This window comes from Polypterus senegalus, chromosome 3, assembly GCF_016835505.1.
Source record: "Polypterus senegalus isolate Bchr_013 chromosome 3, ASM1683550v1, whole genome shotgun sequence".
Taxonomy (NCBI): Eukaryota; Metazoa; Chordata; class Cladistia; order Polypteriformes; family Polypteridae; genus Polypterus; species Polypterus senegalus.
In genome coordinates, this window is record NC_053156.1 from 280,560,290 (window position 1) to 280,576,674 (window position 16,385).

A 16,385-nucleotide genomic window follows, 5' to 3' on the forward strand; every position below is an offset into this window, starting at 1 on the left:
ATCTATCAGGAATAATGGGATCAACTGCCCAAATCCAGGTGTGCAGAGCTGGTGGAGACTTACCCAGGCAGACTCAAAACACGAATTGCTGGGACAGCCACATCTAGGAAGACCCCTGGTGGTTCAAAACATCTTCTGCTTCACAATTATTTTAGACCTCTGTGCTTCTGGAAACACTCAAAGCTGTACAGAATGGTTTGATCCCCTCTTGCCCTGATCTTTGCCTCAGCACAATTTGATCACGGTGGTCTACAGAGAGTATCTTAGACTTCATGGCTTCGTTTTTGTCCTGACATGCAGTGTGAATTGTGGGACCTTGTATATGCAGGTGCACATGTGCCTTTCTGCACGATGTTACTTCAATTCAGTTTGTCACTGGTGGACTCCAATCAAGTTTTGGAAACAACTCTAAGTACTATGGATGCCTCCATGCCTGTGTGATGTGATGTCCTCAGCCAAGCAACCACCCGTATCACCCTGTTGAGGCACGCCGGATATCTAACATTGTCAAGCCTAGGAGGAAGCTGAATGGACCAAATGAAGGTAATTCCACGCCAGGCCAGTGTAATCAGAATATACATTTAATATGTCACTGTGCAAATATTTTTAATCTGCTTTTCTTTTATTTCTACTCACATGCACAGCTGAGCCAGATTTAACACAGGGTCCCAGCATTTAGACCTGCTAGGCAAAGCATTTTAAGACAAGACAAGTTAAGGAAACACCGTAAAATGGGCAACGTGCACTTTTTCTGTGTGTTAAACTCAGCATGAAATTGTATCCTCTCTTTGCCTTGTTTGGAATTGTATTATTCACCTAAGTGGAGGGCCTGCACATGAAGAAAGGGTATAAAGCCTTGGAACATTGCCTAGCACACCTTTGAAGCAGATGGATGGATGGGAGATATCGTCATCCGGTCTGGAAAATCCTTCTAACGCAGCAACGAAAATGGCAGACTCTACACATTGGGCTACACTCCCGAACTGGGTCCTTGTCCTCATCTGTTATGCCGCATAAACCGTCATTAAAGAAAGCTAAGTTATTTCTCCTATGTGATTTCTTACAGCTGTATTACTAAGGGAGGGGCATTGCCTTTTTATATTATATCTGTATAGTTTCGGGTTATGTAACACACCGCAATTACAAAAGAACTTATAGATAGATAGATATGTGAAAGGCACTATAAGATAGATAGATAGATACGTGAAAGGCACTATATAATAGATAGATAGCTAGATATGTGAAAGGCACTATAAGATAGATAGATAGATAGATAGATAGATAGATAGATAGATAGATAGATAGATAGATAGATAGATAGATAGATAGATACTTTATTAATCCCAATTCCAAAAAGGAAGCTAGAGCCCCCTGCTGGATACAGCCAGGGGGTGACGGGGGGGGGCACTAAACCTTCCTCTGTTATCTCTCCAGACCAACTACAGGAAATTCTGCCTGATCCGCACCCAAGAATGATGTCACTTCTGAGCCCAAGAATGACAACACTTTCAGTTCCAGGGTCAGAATGATGTCACTTCCGGTCCCGGCCCTCGGTGACATCACTTCCAGTTCCCTGATTTAAAAGACCAGACTACTTGCGCGTACGTCACTTCGCTCTTGGACTCCAATCTATGCACTTCAGGGCAACTCTGCATACCCTTTTGCAGCCAGGGATAATATACGGGTGGCTGCCCCGGAGCTTTTTGTGTGCGTCAAGGCTGATTATTTCACACAGTACAGTTCACTTTGTGGATGTACCACAGTAACAGACTATGTTCTCACACATGCACACACCCACACACACACACGGCACACTCGGCAGCCACATCTCGTATGAATGCTCACTTTATTTGAGCTCTCGCCACATTTTATAATTTTTGGACACACACACACACCCAAGCCCCCCTTGATGGTGTGCTCTGCTCTTCTCTTTAAATGGTAGGTAGCTCATTGCTTTGCTTTGTTTTCCGGATGATAACTTTGCTTTCAGACCATCTTGTAAATTATTCATGCCGTAGTTACACATCCTTGATAAAGAATAAGTGCTGCTGATTAACACTCGTACCAGATGGCAAAAAATGTTGCAAACACAATAAAGGAGGCTTTTCCAGCGTGTCGGCGGATGGAAGCTATACTGTCTCATCATTAGCATCTTTAATAACCTGTGTAATGATGTTAATTAACAACTGAGTGATTAGGGCCGGCTCGGCTCCTCCGAAGAAATACAACGATTTACCATCTCTCAACACTCGAAGTCAGACGGTGCTGCGGCCGAGGTGGCCACTCTTCCAAATGCAGGTGAAGAAGACCACTGCCGAGACGCCTGTGATGTTTGTGGAGGGTTCTAGATAGATTTACATTCACATCTGGAAGGATTTGGTGCACATCCACACTGAACATCACGAGAGCTAAGAAGAAAACGACAGCAGTGTGCGTGTACCACTCTTGAGATGGAGATAATGACAACGGGGGTGTTTGTACATTAAGGGCCAGTGGGGTTTATGTTTCAGCCTGGGTCTGCTCCCCGGTGTGGTCAACAGGGGCTACACAGCGCCTTAACCACCTGACACAACAGACACCAGGACACAAGTTCAGCAACAGGTCAGGTTGGGGAGCGTGCACTGGCGCAGCACGTTGCCGCACCAAACACGATGAAACAGCTTGGGATTATGGTTGGTAAAAGGTAGGCATGCGGTCCAGTCTCACCCCTACAGAAATGACTATCTATCTGCTACAGCCAGATGTTACGTGGGCGTCTCCTTAGCCTTGGGGAATCGCGCCACATGGCTGTTGTGCCGTAACTGACACTCCCTCACAATGCAGGTAATGTGCCTCATTCGGGACTCTGTGAGCAACACAAAGTCAAACCAGCGCTACCCAAGGATTCCCTGAAAAGACACAGTACTGAAGGAGTTCAGTCTTCGTCTCAGGTCTCTAGATAGCGTCCATGTCTCACAACCGTATAGCAAGACAGGCCAGGACTCTAAAGACTTGGACCTTCGTCCTTTTGCAGAGATATCTGGAGTGCCACACACTCCTTTTGAGTCACCTCATGATCCCCCCATGCTCTCCCAATCCATCTACTGACTTCACAGAAGAGTCACCAGAGACATGAATGTCACTGCCGAGGTAACTAAACCTCTCGACGAGGTCGACACTCTCAACACAGACAGACACACTGCTAATGGCTGTGCCCAAGAGCTCATTACAGGCCTGGATGTTGCTTTTTATCAGGACACTCGTAATCCCAGACACTCAGACTCTCACTTGGTCCTTCGAGAGCACCGATCAGAGCCTCCATTGAGTTCACTTCAGTTCAACAACACACACGTTTTATTGGGAAGTGCCTATTGTCAATTGACCTAATAAGTTGCAAAAAGGTTTTTTTCTTTACAGAACTATTTATTTTTCATGCCTTTTGTTTCCCCGTCCCAAATTTTTTGAGACGTGTTGCTGCCATCAAATTCAAAATGTGCAAATATTTTTCATGAAACAGTAAAATGTCTCACATTCAACATTTGACGTGCTTTCTGTGTTCTGTGGTGAATAAAATAAGGTGTCACACACGTGCGCATGGGAGGCAGCTAAAGGGCCTGAATGAGAGTAATTCCATGCCAGACCAAGGGGTGGCGGCGTGCACTGACTCTCTCACTTCTGTGGAGAAGTGTTACAAGAAATTCCTCCTACCCCCGATGACATCACTTCCGGTTCCGGCCCTAATGATGATGTCACTTCCCCAACTCTCCTTTAAAGCCGCCATCTTTGTACCAGAGAATCAGTTCTGTCTTGGACTCAAACCTGTGCCCACTGTACATCCTTTTAATCTAATTTTGCAGCCAGGAAATAATATATGGGTGGCTGCGCCAAACCTTTTTCACATCTCCAGCCTGTTCTTGTTATAAAGGGTTTATAAGATTTGCAAATCATTGCATTCTGGCTTTATTTACATTGTACACATTTGGGTTGTATGTCATTTTCCTTTCTCTTTTCATCAGCGCACACAGGAGGAAGCTACAATGTCTGCACCTCTGCAGCAAAACACAACAAAGCTGATGACATGGTGACAAGACTAGTTACACTTGGTGAAACAGCAGTATTAGCACCTACGAGAGCTGTTATGTTCTCTGTGCACATCAGCTGAAACTTTAACTAAAGGATGTTGTGAATGAATGGAGCTTACCTTGTAAATGAAAATCAAAGTGTTTAAAATTATGAAGGGACTGAGTCCAGTGAATCGAGAGTGTGACTTGATCAAGAACACGGAAACACGGTTGTGATTTTGTTCAGGGCAGATTTTATACCGATGTTTCAAAGCTGATCTACTCACAAGGAGTGTGGTAGACAGCAGGACTTCAGAGACCTTCAGAACCCGACTGGAAATGACTTTGGAGAAATTAAGCAATTGGACTGGTGGCCTTCTTCTTCTTCTTCCTCTTTGTCTTTTCCCATCAATACATGGGGTCGAAATGCTTGACCAACCTTCTCCATACATCTCGGTCCTACACCTTCTCACCAGTCAGGTCTTTTCTTTCAGATCTTCTTTTACTTTATTCGCCCACCTCTGCTTTGGCCTCCTTCACTTTCTCTTCCCCTGCACTTCCATTCCCATCACTCTTTAGCCCCATATTCCTTTTTTCTCCTCATCACACATCCAGACCTCTTCAGCCTAATTTCCTGTACTTTCTCTGATGTCTGTCCCACTTTTGATTGTCTCATTACTAATTCTGTCCTTTCTTGTAACTCCACACTTCCATCTCAACGTTCCCATTTCTGCCACATTGAACTTCTTCTCCTGCTCGCCCTTTACTGCCCATGTCTCAGCTCCATCATTGCTGGTCTCACCACTGACTTATAAAACTTACCTTTAACCTTTGCCTTACTTCTTCAATTACACAATACTCCTGATACCGTCTTCCAACTGTCCCACCCACACTGCGCTCTTTGAGTTATCTCTTCATCTAGTGTTCCATCTTGGGCTACCACTGATCCTAGATATTTAAACTCTTTTCAGTAGCTCTCCCTGCAGACTAACTTCTGAATCTTGATCATCATTACACCACATATATTCTGTCTTCTTCATCTTAGTTTTCTTCAGCCCTCTGTCTTCAAAAGCCCTTCTCCATTCCAACTTCCTCTCTAGTCCCTCTTTTCTGGTGATAGACATCATAATGGCATCAACAAAAAGCCTGCACTCCCATGACTCAGCACATCCATAACCAGATCACAGAGGTAAGGACTTCAAGAAGACCCTAGTGCAGACCTCCTGTAACTGGGATCTTGTCTGTTATCCCAACACCGCCTTACCCGAGTCCTCACTCCCTCATACATATCCTGGACAATCCTCACACTCTTCTCTGGCCCTCCTTCCTCTCTCACGAACCTCCAAACCTCTTGACATTGCAGGCTATCACAAGCCTTCTCTAAATCAATAAACACCGCATACAAACCTTTCAGATTTTCTCCATGAGGTGTTTTGATTCAAAGACTGCATCAGTTGTTCTTCTCTCTGGTATAAAACCAAACTGCTCCTCCACTATGGTGGTCTCTTCCCGATGCCTTCTCTCTATAGCCCTTTCTCAAGTTTTCATTGTGTGTGTGACATCAACTTTATCCTCCTATAGTTTCCACCACCCTGAATGTTGCCCTTCCCCTTATAAATGGGTACAATCACACTGTTCCTCCAGTCCTCCTGTGTTCTCTCCTGTTCACAGATCTTCTACATTTGTAGATCCCACAACACAACTAGACCCTCTAGCCACCAAGGAGGCAACTTGATGCCAGTCCCAACTTGGATAAAAACAGAGGGGGTTAGTGTCAGAAAGGACAGGGCTACCTGGCCTGTTCTCCTTAATTTTGTTCATATATTTGTGTCAAATATCCCAGAATACCCCTCACGCTTAAATAGATATAAAAAAATAACAATATCCTAACAAGCATCTTCTGCTGTCTAGACATGAAGCAGCAAACTAATCTGTACAGTTATGAAAGTATCACAAAGCATAGTGATTGGTTACAGCTGAGGAGGGGCAGATCTACTATCAGGGCATTATGGGTGCACACCCAGGGGCCTGTGACAGCAAGGGGTCTTTTCGCCAATTTCCCAATCAGCTTGAAGGAATGATCAAGTATCCATTTGCTGAAATGTCTAAATTGGATAAAGGTGTGAGGAAGCGATTCAGTCTTGACCAATGGGGACCAAAATCCTCCGACTTCCACCACTCGATGAAATGATTCAGTCTCCATACGCTGAAACCAAGAGTGGGAAATCGCAAGCCTCATTTAATGACTGTGTGTCTGCGCACTGTGATAAAGCTTCTGGGCTCTGGTGCAACTGTTGGAGTGCCAAGCCAACTGTTCCCCTTAAACTTGGTCATTTGGAAACAAAAAAGTCAAACACAAAAATAAATGTGATAATGAAATGCTCCTAACAAAATGGACAGCTAAATCAATCGCATCGGTAGTGCACCAGCGACTAAGCAAGGTTTTCTTTCCTCGGTGGTTTTGTTTTGCCGATGTGCTCGTCTACATTGTTTATTAGTGGCTAAGCGAAATTCTCTCTCTTCGGAGGTTTCATTTTGCCGATCTGTTCACCTCGCTTGTGTATTAGTGGCTAAGCGAGTTTCTTTTTTCTCGGCAGTTTCGCTTTCTTTGAGCTTCATACTGTAGCCTTGCAATTCAGACAGACATACGCACTTCCACACATTGACATTTATGTACTGTATAAGAAGCCTAAGGGGATGGAGCTGCAGCTGTTGGGCTGACCCCCGGTTGTTATTTTAAATTATTAGTTATGTTACATTTAATGAATTGTTATTGTGCTTATTATATCAAGTGTGTCTTTATATATTGAGCTTAAGGGGACGGGGCCCCCTGACGCTGCAGCTGTGGGGCTGACCCTCTGGCCTATATAAGTCTGAGTAAGTCTCAGTGTTAGAGCTGTGGCCTTCCAATTCACTTCTGTTGTTCGGCTCTTCTTTCTTCACCATTTGAATAGTGAGTACTTTTTATCACTATGTGGTTTTTTCAGTTCTTTGACACAGAATTTTGTCTTTGTTATGTATATCATGGACTTTGGCTTGTTTGCTTTTAGGGTTTCTTTTTTAAATTATTGCTTTTCTCCTTGATTTTCATCTTGTTTTCTGAATTCTGTGTTAATAATCAACTTTTTAAACATAAGGAAACATTTTTAAGAGATTTGGGACCAGAGGATTTTATGATTCCTCTCTCCCTTTCTTGAGTTTAGAAGCCTTTGCCCCTGTTGTTGCGACACAAAAAGTCATAGAAGTTTTTGGAATAATGGGATAAGAAGAAGAAAGCAATTTCAGAAGAGAAGCCAAAGTCGTAACCCTAAAATCAAGCTGCGAGATCATCAGGTTTTAAAAAGCTATGCAGAAACCAAAGACCCTAATGCCAGAATGAATGTTCGGTAACCAAAAAGAGTTTTGAATACAATGTAAATACCCTAACAGCAACAGTGTTTATATCCAAATACTTGGAGAGTTTGAAACTGCATGTACAATGGAACTTCAGTTCACGAACGTCTCGGAACACGTACAAATCGGGTTACGACCAAAAGGTTCACCAAACTTTTGAATCTATTCATGACCACAAACTCGGGTGCCAAACAAGCCAGTTTCCCTTTCGGTTTGTGCGCACCGATGATTTCCACACGTGTTCAGTCTCTCTCTGTACTGTACATTGTTCTCGGTGCAACACGCAGAGGGACTCGCCCTCAGAACTGTAACCTCCTCTCAAACCAGCTTCCTCCTGTGGTATAGCGGGTCCACAGCTCCCATCAAAAAGGCCAGTTTTAATAAATAACTAAATAAATAAAGCCGGTGCAGGAGAGAGAGAGAGCGCAGGCTCGCGAGCAGCTGAGCAGGGAGTCTGGGCGTTTGTCTCAGTGTTATTCAATATTTTTACATTAGTTTACTATTACACTATTAATTCTATGGTATAATGAACTATTTCGTGCTTAAAAATCTTTAAAGAAAATATATTTACATACAGTTCATACGGTCTGGAACGGATTAATTGTATTTACATACAGTCCTATGGAAGAAATTACTTCGGGTCACGACCAAATGGGGTTACGACCAGAGTTTTGGAATGAATTATGGTCATGAACTGAGGTTCCTCTGTACCAGTCTTTATATGGTCGCACCCACAATGTCACATCCTCTCAGGGGCTTGTGGGTAATTTACCATAACAACAGTCGACGTGGCTTGGGCAAAATAGTGGCATAGCGGGAAGACATTAAAAACATGTGAACTTTTTCCATATGCATTTTAGTGAGAAACTAACATCACAGTTGCACTCGTTAGGTAAGAAAATCTCGGAATAGATGTTAAAATCTGTCCTGGATTTCTCACAAAAATGCAAACATAAACTCAATTAAAGCCATTTTGAGTTTTGTGAGTCTTGCTATAATAAAAACACTGCACTTTTCCTTTCCTCCCTTCCTCCCTTCCTTTTTGCATCGACTTGTCTGTAAAGTGCACATCACTACTCCGTACACACGGTTCACATACATACATAGTTCCACATTACCTTTAAGATACGAATGCACAGCCACAGAATCACATATCCCATTTCCACTGGTATGTACAGATTTACATGAACATGTTGTAGGTTTAAATTTGTTTGCAATTTTCCAAAATTCATACCGTAAGATGAATTTCTTCCGGGACACCAGATCAGCCAGTTTATCATCCACTCCTAATCCATGCCATGGGAGAATCAGATCATGGACTGGAGAGGGAGTGCACACAGATGGGACACCTTCCCGTTTTTTCTAATAATGCACACATTCTATGATGCCGGGATTTTGTAAATGTCCATTTAATAAAGTCAGTTGAACAGAATGAGTTGGTACTACTAATATCACAGCTGGAAACTCTGCAAAACCCAGAGAGGACCCATGAAGGCAACTGGCACAACAAAGAAAGTCCTTTTTGAAGAAGACAGATGAGGAAGCCGTTACCCGAGTACAGAGGTCAAGGTGTATTCTGCCAATGCAGGTGCTTGGGCAATGCCACTGTGTGAAGGTCTGGATGCTCCACAATAAACAACGCACCCACTAGCAGAGCGGCAAGATTCTTTTTTTTTTTAATCATTATTTTTTGGTCAATGTTTCCAAGGTGTAAGTGCCTGGCCACTATCAGACTTTTCTGTGCTCAATAATTAAGAGCAGAGTAGATGCATATACTCTTCAGGAGTTGCTGGCCATCTTCTGTTAGGAGACTGGAATTGAATGAAGCAAACAGGTCAGCAAGTTCTGACACAGGACTAAGCAGGAGGCTGGTGAGGTTGGCATTAAGGCTGATGGAGGGACCCATTCACACTTCCACATCCATTGTCTCGACTTCAACATTTGACACTCGAGTAAAGAGGCAGTGTTGACATTTTACCTACCCTATGGGCACAACTTTGGTCTCATGTGCTTGTTACTTGGGCACAACCACCATCTCGCAGGGTTTATTCTGATATGGTGCTTCAAATCACCCTCATCTTGGAATGCCATGTTATCAGCCCGCTTCTACACTGGAGAGCTGGGGAACTGGTGAACTGGGGAATACCCCCCACCCAAAAAAAAAAGTCTGCCGACCCAGTTCAGAGGCCTGCCAGGTAAAATGGAAAGCTGGCCAATGGTCAGAAAGAAGAAATGGCCAGTATCCCTCCAACCCCAGCTGACCACCAGACATTCTCAGCAGTTGACAATGTAAATAAAAATAACAAATAAACAAAAAGTTTCTCGTAGCCATGCACCACATAAAAGCCGTTCTCCAGGTCACCAGCCCCTCAAAAAAAATGTGCACCCCACATTGAGGAGTAAGAGCTGCATCTGCTTCAGAAAAAATGTTCAGTTCTACAGCCCAACTGAATGTCTTTCTTTGTGCCAGTGTGGTGCGTGCAGCCAACTCAGTCCACAACAAACCAGGAGGGGGCACTCTTGTGAGCAACTCGGACTTGCTGACCATTCATTGCTCCACAGTCTGCATAAACTGAGCTTCCTCAGTGATTCCTCCACTGGGCAGAGCTGGGCAGGTCCATTCCACTGCTGCCTCTGTCCAAAGCGTTGAGCAGTGGGACTGTGATGGGGCCTGAGCTCCAGCCAGATGAAGTCCTTCCCATGCGGTCAAGATTCAGGATTCAGGTGTGTGAAGATGTGATGCTGTGTGTGATGAGTGCCTCCATCTGTCTTCGTGTGGTCAGGAAACCTGTGGAGAGAAGAAGTGGTCAGGAGTGTAACTCAATACATTCTGGTTTATCTTTATACTTCACTTTATTCCTAATTTCATATTGGAAGCTCAGTGTTTTTGGCTTTGGGACCTGTTTAATTTATTGTCCAGAACTTCGTTACTTTGTGATCTTTAATGAACTGTTCTATGGTAAGAAACTATATATGCAGTGCCCTGCAAAGATATCCTTGACAATCATCTCTGTTCTCTGAAATTTAAAAGATACATACACATATGTCACAAGAATAGTTTAAAGATGTCAAAAAGGTTTGGGGCAGCCACCCATACATTGTGCCCTGGCTGCAAATGGGTAAATCGTATTGACTTCTTGACAGGTTTAAACCCAACACAGAACTGACTTAGGCTTTAAAGGCTGAGACAGGAAGTGATATCATCTGGACCGGGATCAGAAGTGACATCATCAGGGACCAGACATGACATCATCAATGGCGCCGGGACCGGACGTGCCATCATCATAGGCATCTGAATTCCCGTGGATGGTCTGCAGAAGACTGAGAGAGGTCAGTGCAGCTCGCCACCGCTCTGGCCTGGCATGGTACTACTATTATTCAGGCCCTTTAGCTGCCTCCCAGTCGCACGCGTGTGACAACATGTTCTCTATCAAGCATTTGTATTGACAAACCAAATGTTCTAATAGTTGATTTTTAAAATAATTTGTCAAAAATGTTTTTTCTATTAGGGTTAAAAGTTCCAAACACAGCTGAAGGGTATGAAGGCCTCCAAAATAAGGCCACAAAAGCAGGCCAGTGCCTACACTGCGCTGCCCAGATGAGGTTCACTCCAAGTCATCCATTCCCCAATCTGCTATCTGCAGGCTGTGACCCACACGGGCCTAAAGATGGGGAGCTTGCTTTGAAAGTTAAGAAAGAAACTGGAGCCTGGGGCACAAGGACAGCACATTTGTGTCAACAATAAGCTGCTGTTTGTCTCCAGGAAAGAAAAGGGCCTTTTATCATTGGGTGGTGAAGGGGTGAGGGGTGATAGTTAGGGACAGAGGATGGTTAGGGAGCCAGAATGAATAGGCCATGGTGGGCAATTCAGCCACCCTACTCTTTTTGAAGGATGCCCAAGGACCTTTAATGACCACAGAAAGTCAGAATTTCCATTTTACATCTCATCTGAAGGACAGCGCCATATTTACAGCACAGTATCCTCATCACTGGACTTGGGCATTGGGATCCACTTTCCACTAAGTGCCCCCCTTACTCACCTAAACCTCTTCCAGCAGCAACCCAAGCTTTCCTAGATAGTCAACCATCCAAATGCTGGCTGGGCCTAAACATGCTTAGCTTCTGGTTGGATGACCACTTCTGAAGTGTTGGTGGTAAAATACTTCAGTAAAAAGGCATGTATTTGGGACATTATGAGCATATAACTGGACATTTTATGACTTGAGTAATGTGAGATTTCTTCATGGACAGTTTTGATATTGTTTGCTGTTGTCCATCATTGGTCACCATAGAGGCCTTTTCAGTCAGAGTCTTTGTTATCTCAATTCTGCATGAAAACATTTTTTTTTGGTCATCAATACAAACAACATGGGGTAAGTAACTTATAAAAAATGAGCTGTGTAAGCACATGCTGTAAAAAGCCCGGGGTCCTAGAAACTATTGAAATCGGCAGAAAAAAAACTGAAACGTAGAGATGTCAGGTAATTGAAAGGAACATCTCTGGGCGTCTCTCTCCTGGGAGGTTTTGTTTTGCTGACATGCTGGTGTCGCTTGTGTGTTAGCGGCTAAGCGACTTTGTCTTTCTTCGGAGGTTTCGTTTTGCTGACGTGCTCGCCTCGCTTGTGTATCCTTGGAGGTGGAGCCCTTACCCCAACTCCACCTTTCACTTCCGGGCCAGACAGGCAGACACACATACTTCCACGTGCAGACGTTCATATATAAGAAATCTTTTTTTGGTGGGCTATTTCTTTAGCCCAGCTACATCTCACCTCTCTGAGTCTACTGGAGAGACTGGGATACTAGAAGGCCACCATCACAGCACAGTAAGAATTTTCATTATGGGTGACACTAGAAAATGCCATGGTGTGAGGCCCAAGTGGAACCTTCTGCCCTCACATCTTATTTCTTCTGCCTCTTCACTTTAGGAGGTCCTCCGTGCTGCTCCACATGCCACCTGCCTTTACGCGCAAAAGGATGCCCAATAATAGCACTTTGCACGGTACCACCATCTACAGTTCTGGAGTGAAGCCGTGGGAGTATAAAGTGCCAAGACTGGGCCACTGTCCACCCCCTCACGTATGGCATGCTTGAGCTCCACATTCATTTCGGACACAACAACAATTAGGGAAGCTCATGATACGGCTAAAGAATATTTATGTTTAAGATTGGGAAACTTGGCAGAAATATGTATCTTGTCTATTTTTACATAAATGATTCATGCTGCAAATTTGTAAATTTGACATTCTAAACTGTTCATATGAATCTTTAATAGACTTAAATATGATTTTGTAAATCAGAACAGAATTTCATAAATTTGAAGCGGTGCAAATAAATATTTATGAAGCCTTCTCACAGCCGCCCATTCACGGTAATTGCTAGTGATTTATGCCGTTTTCTCTTTATATCTTGGAAAAATCAATCTTTGCTTGTTGTGTTGTAAAAGAAGGAGTTCTGGGTGCAAATGGCATAAGAAGGGTAAGCACACGTCTAGACATTGGTGTCTAGTGACACAGGAGGATCTCAGGGGATGAGATGAGATCTATGAGAGCCTCCCACCACCACCAGGTAGGTTTTTAAAAAAAGTGAGATTTCTAGGGATACGCCTCAAATCCCATCCCCAAGGTTGTACCACACTCACTAGAGGGTACAATAGCCTTCTTATTACCAACAATGCATCAAATACCACCATTAACAAAATTTAAATTCTCTGTCCTGGAAGTGCTATGGGGTGAAAAGTTCCAAAGCAATCAAGCTGAGGTTGAGCCAGGATGCCAACAAATGCCGTAGAGTTCATGTGTACAATACAATTTATTTTTTGTATAGCCCAAAATCACACAAGAAGTGCCGCAATGGGCTTTAACAGGCCCTGCCTCTTGACAGCCCCCCAGCCTTGACTCTCTGAGAAGACAGGGAAAAACTCCCAAAAAAACCTTGTAGGGAAAAATGGAAGAAACCTCGGGAAAGGCAGTTCAAAGAGAGACCCCTCTCCAGGTGGATTGGGCGTGCAGTGGGTGTCAAAAGAAGGGGGTCAATACAACACAATACACAGAACAGAACAAATCCTTAATACAGCATAAAAATAAAAATTTTAGAAGTACAGAGCAGAATTTAACAGTAGATGATATCACATAATAAGATTTGGATATTTTTAGAGTCCTGCAGACCTCATCCATCCAGCTGCCTCCCCCATGTCAGCTATAAGCAGCCCAAAGGAGACTGTGGTGTCACCTGCCTGTGCCCCCAAAAAACCCACCACAGCTACTGACCCTCTTTGTCATCCTGAGTCACCTCAAATCTTTTAACTGTAAATGAGACTGGGTGACACTGGGAAGCTCAGGATCTATCATCCTGTGTCCCCGCCTAGGTCACCTCGACCTTTCAACTCTACCGAAACCGAGTGATGCCAACTGCTATCCCCCCTGAGAACCCAGAGTCAAACTTAATCTCTTCTGGTCTGCTAATTTAAAAGGAGATGGCGTAATACCGAAACGTTTCACTCCTGTCTGAGACACGGATGCCGTGAGTCACATTAAACCTTTATACACCTTTCATCTTTATGAGACTGGATGGCCCTTGGAGATCTCAGCCCCATCTATCTCTTCCTGTACTCATGAAACTGGCATTAAAATTTATTTTGGAGGTAATTTTGTAACTGTGAAATGCAAAAATAATACAGTAAAACTTTGATTATCCTTTGCGTTTGGGACCGAGGTCGTGACAGATAAGAGAAAAGACGGAAAACAGAATAGCTACTTTAAAAATGGTATACAATAGATTAGTTTAGCGAATCATCATATTTCTTTACAAAACAACTACAATATAGGAATAACAAAATGAATTAATTCATATAATATTGTAATGTCCAACGTAATAAGCAAATACACCTCAGAGGTACTGGAGTTTTCTACGTTTTACTTGGAGTTTTGTTACATTCCGTAACAAATGGTGCCCTACCTTATACTCCGTTATCTGGGTAACAAAGCACACCTCCAAAGCAATAAAAGAAAGCTTTCCCTACCAATCAGTTTATCACCTGCCATTCACATTCTGTCTTTCTCTCCCTACACCATAAACACTCCTGCTTATTGTCTCCTGACTCTCTACTCAAAACTTCCTTCTGGGGCACCTTCCTTTTCCTCCTCACTTCTCCTGTCACTTATCTCCTAAGAAGCCCTTCATCCAGGCCCATCACTCTCTGCTCCTGTACGGCGCACCACAAGATGCCTACATGTCAAAATACCGTATTTACTCGTGTACCACGCGCCCTCGTGTAAGACGCTCGTTGTGATTGTATTGGAGAGAGCGTGAGCGAGAAAGAGTGCGAGAGAGAGCGCGAGTGCGCGAGCAAGCAAGTGACAGAGAGAGAAAGAGCACGAGCAAGCGAGCTAGAGAGCGAGAGTAAGAGAGAGAGTAACAGTGCGCGAGGAAGCAAGCGACAGAGAGAGAGAGAGAGAGAGAGAGAGAGAGAGAGAGAGCACGAGCAAGTTAGCGAGAGAGCGAGCGAGCCCAAGCAGAAGAAAGTAAGCATTACAGAATTACATTTCCTCGTGTCGTGTGACATGCACCTGATTTTCTAATGCTAATTTTCAGGAAAAAATGTGTGCGTGGTACACATGTAAATAGGGTATATTAACAAAAGATAACAGAATTTAAAAAGAAAATTACAATACAGAAGAACATTACCATCAATGGTTTCAAGTTTCAACACTTTCTCAATTTTGTTGGCATCATGATTTATATCGTTCGCTGTTCTTCTTACTCTGTAAATTGAAGCAATACTTGAAACCCTTTTGCAGTTTCATAAATGTTTCATAATTTCAATTTCTTGTGAGAATTCCAACACCACACACATATGTTTAATGGCCATAACAATGTATAGTAGATTAATTATACCAAAAGAAAAAAGCTACAAAACACTATTAAAACTGTTGGTACGTAACTATCACTGTGATTTCAAACTGTGGCCTGACGTGGTGCTGCCGAGGAACACTATGTGCTAGCACGAGGAAGAGTTTCTCCGATCTGAAGAGCTCGCAGTGTACTGTATGGCAGTAGTAGTACATTAACAGGAAGGCACTGGCGTGCTCCATGTATTTTTGTTTCTATCTTTTAGCCTTGACAGTTGATGGAGGCTGATGGTTAATCAAGGGATGGATAAGCGAGGTTTTACTATATTTTGTAGGTTTTATTTATTTAACAAAGAATGCTGCTCCCAGAAGTCTCATTCCCACTCTCCTGTTTCCCTGTATTCTTTTCTGTGCAAAATGGGGATTGTGCTGCCAGGAGATGTCTGGCAGTTTCACAAAATATCTGCACTTAACAGAAAATGAGTCCGGTGATTTTTTTTTGTTTTTGTTATAGATATCTTTATTTAAATACTAAATGACAGGCAGATTTTCCTCCAGGTGCTCCAGTTTCCTCCCACGGTCCAAAGACATGCAGGTTAGGTGCATTGGTGATCCTAAATTGTCCCTAATGTGTGTGTCTGTGTGTGTGTATGTGCACGCTGCGGTGGGCTGGCACCCTGCCCGGGCTTTGTTTCCTGCCTCGCGCCCTGTGTTGGCTGGGATTGGCTCCAGCAGACCCCTGTGACCCTGTAGTTAGAATATAGCGGGTTGGGTAATGGATGGATGGATGACAGACAGATGTGTGTGGAATGAAATAATATAAATACTTCCACGTTTCTTCTTGTGTCAATGTCACAAATTTGGCAGAAATAAAACACCATTTGTTTCATTAATTATTTTGCAAAATAACAAGTTTGGCTGTGAATTCAATTTTGCATAAATTGTTTAAATCATCACAGTCTTTTAGGTGGAACGGAGCTGGACTTTGGTTTGGGAGTAGATATTGGGGATGCCCATCTAAAAGGAGACTCCTGTCTTAGGCTTCTGTCACAAGTCATGGGCTGCATTCACACTATCAATCTGATGTGATCTGATTCTGATGATG

At 43.4% G+C, this 16,385-nt stretch overlaps 1 protein-coding gene across 2 annotated transcripts in view; it reads right to left on the reverse strand.

Annotated features, from left to right (window-relative positions):
* Positions 1-9,824: 9,824 nt before the first annotated feature.
* The window catches only part of LOC120526234 (chemokine-like protein TAFA-5), an 87,267-nt gene continuing 80,706 nt past the window's right edge, over positions 9,825-16,385 (reverse strand). For both annotated transcript variants that reach the window (XM_039749293.1, XM_039749292.1), the window contains one exon: positions 9,825-10,221. In XM_039749293.1, coding sequence (XP_039605227.1) covers positions 10,213-10,221 — 9 coding nt within the window. In that variant the 3' untranslated portion in view covers positions 9,825-10,212. The remainder of the gene's footprint in view (positions 10,222-16,385) is intronic.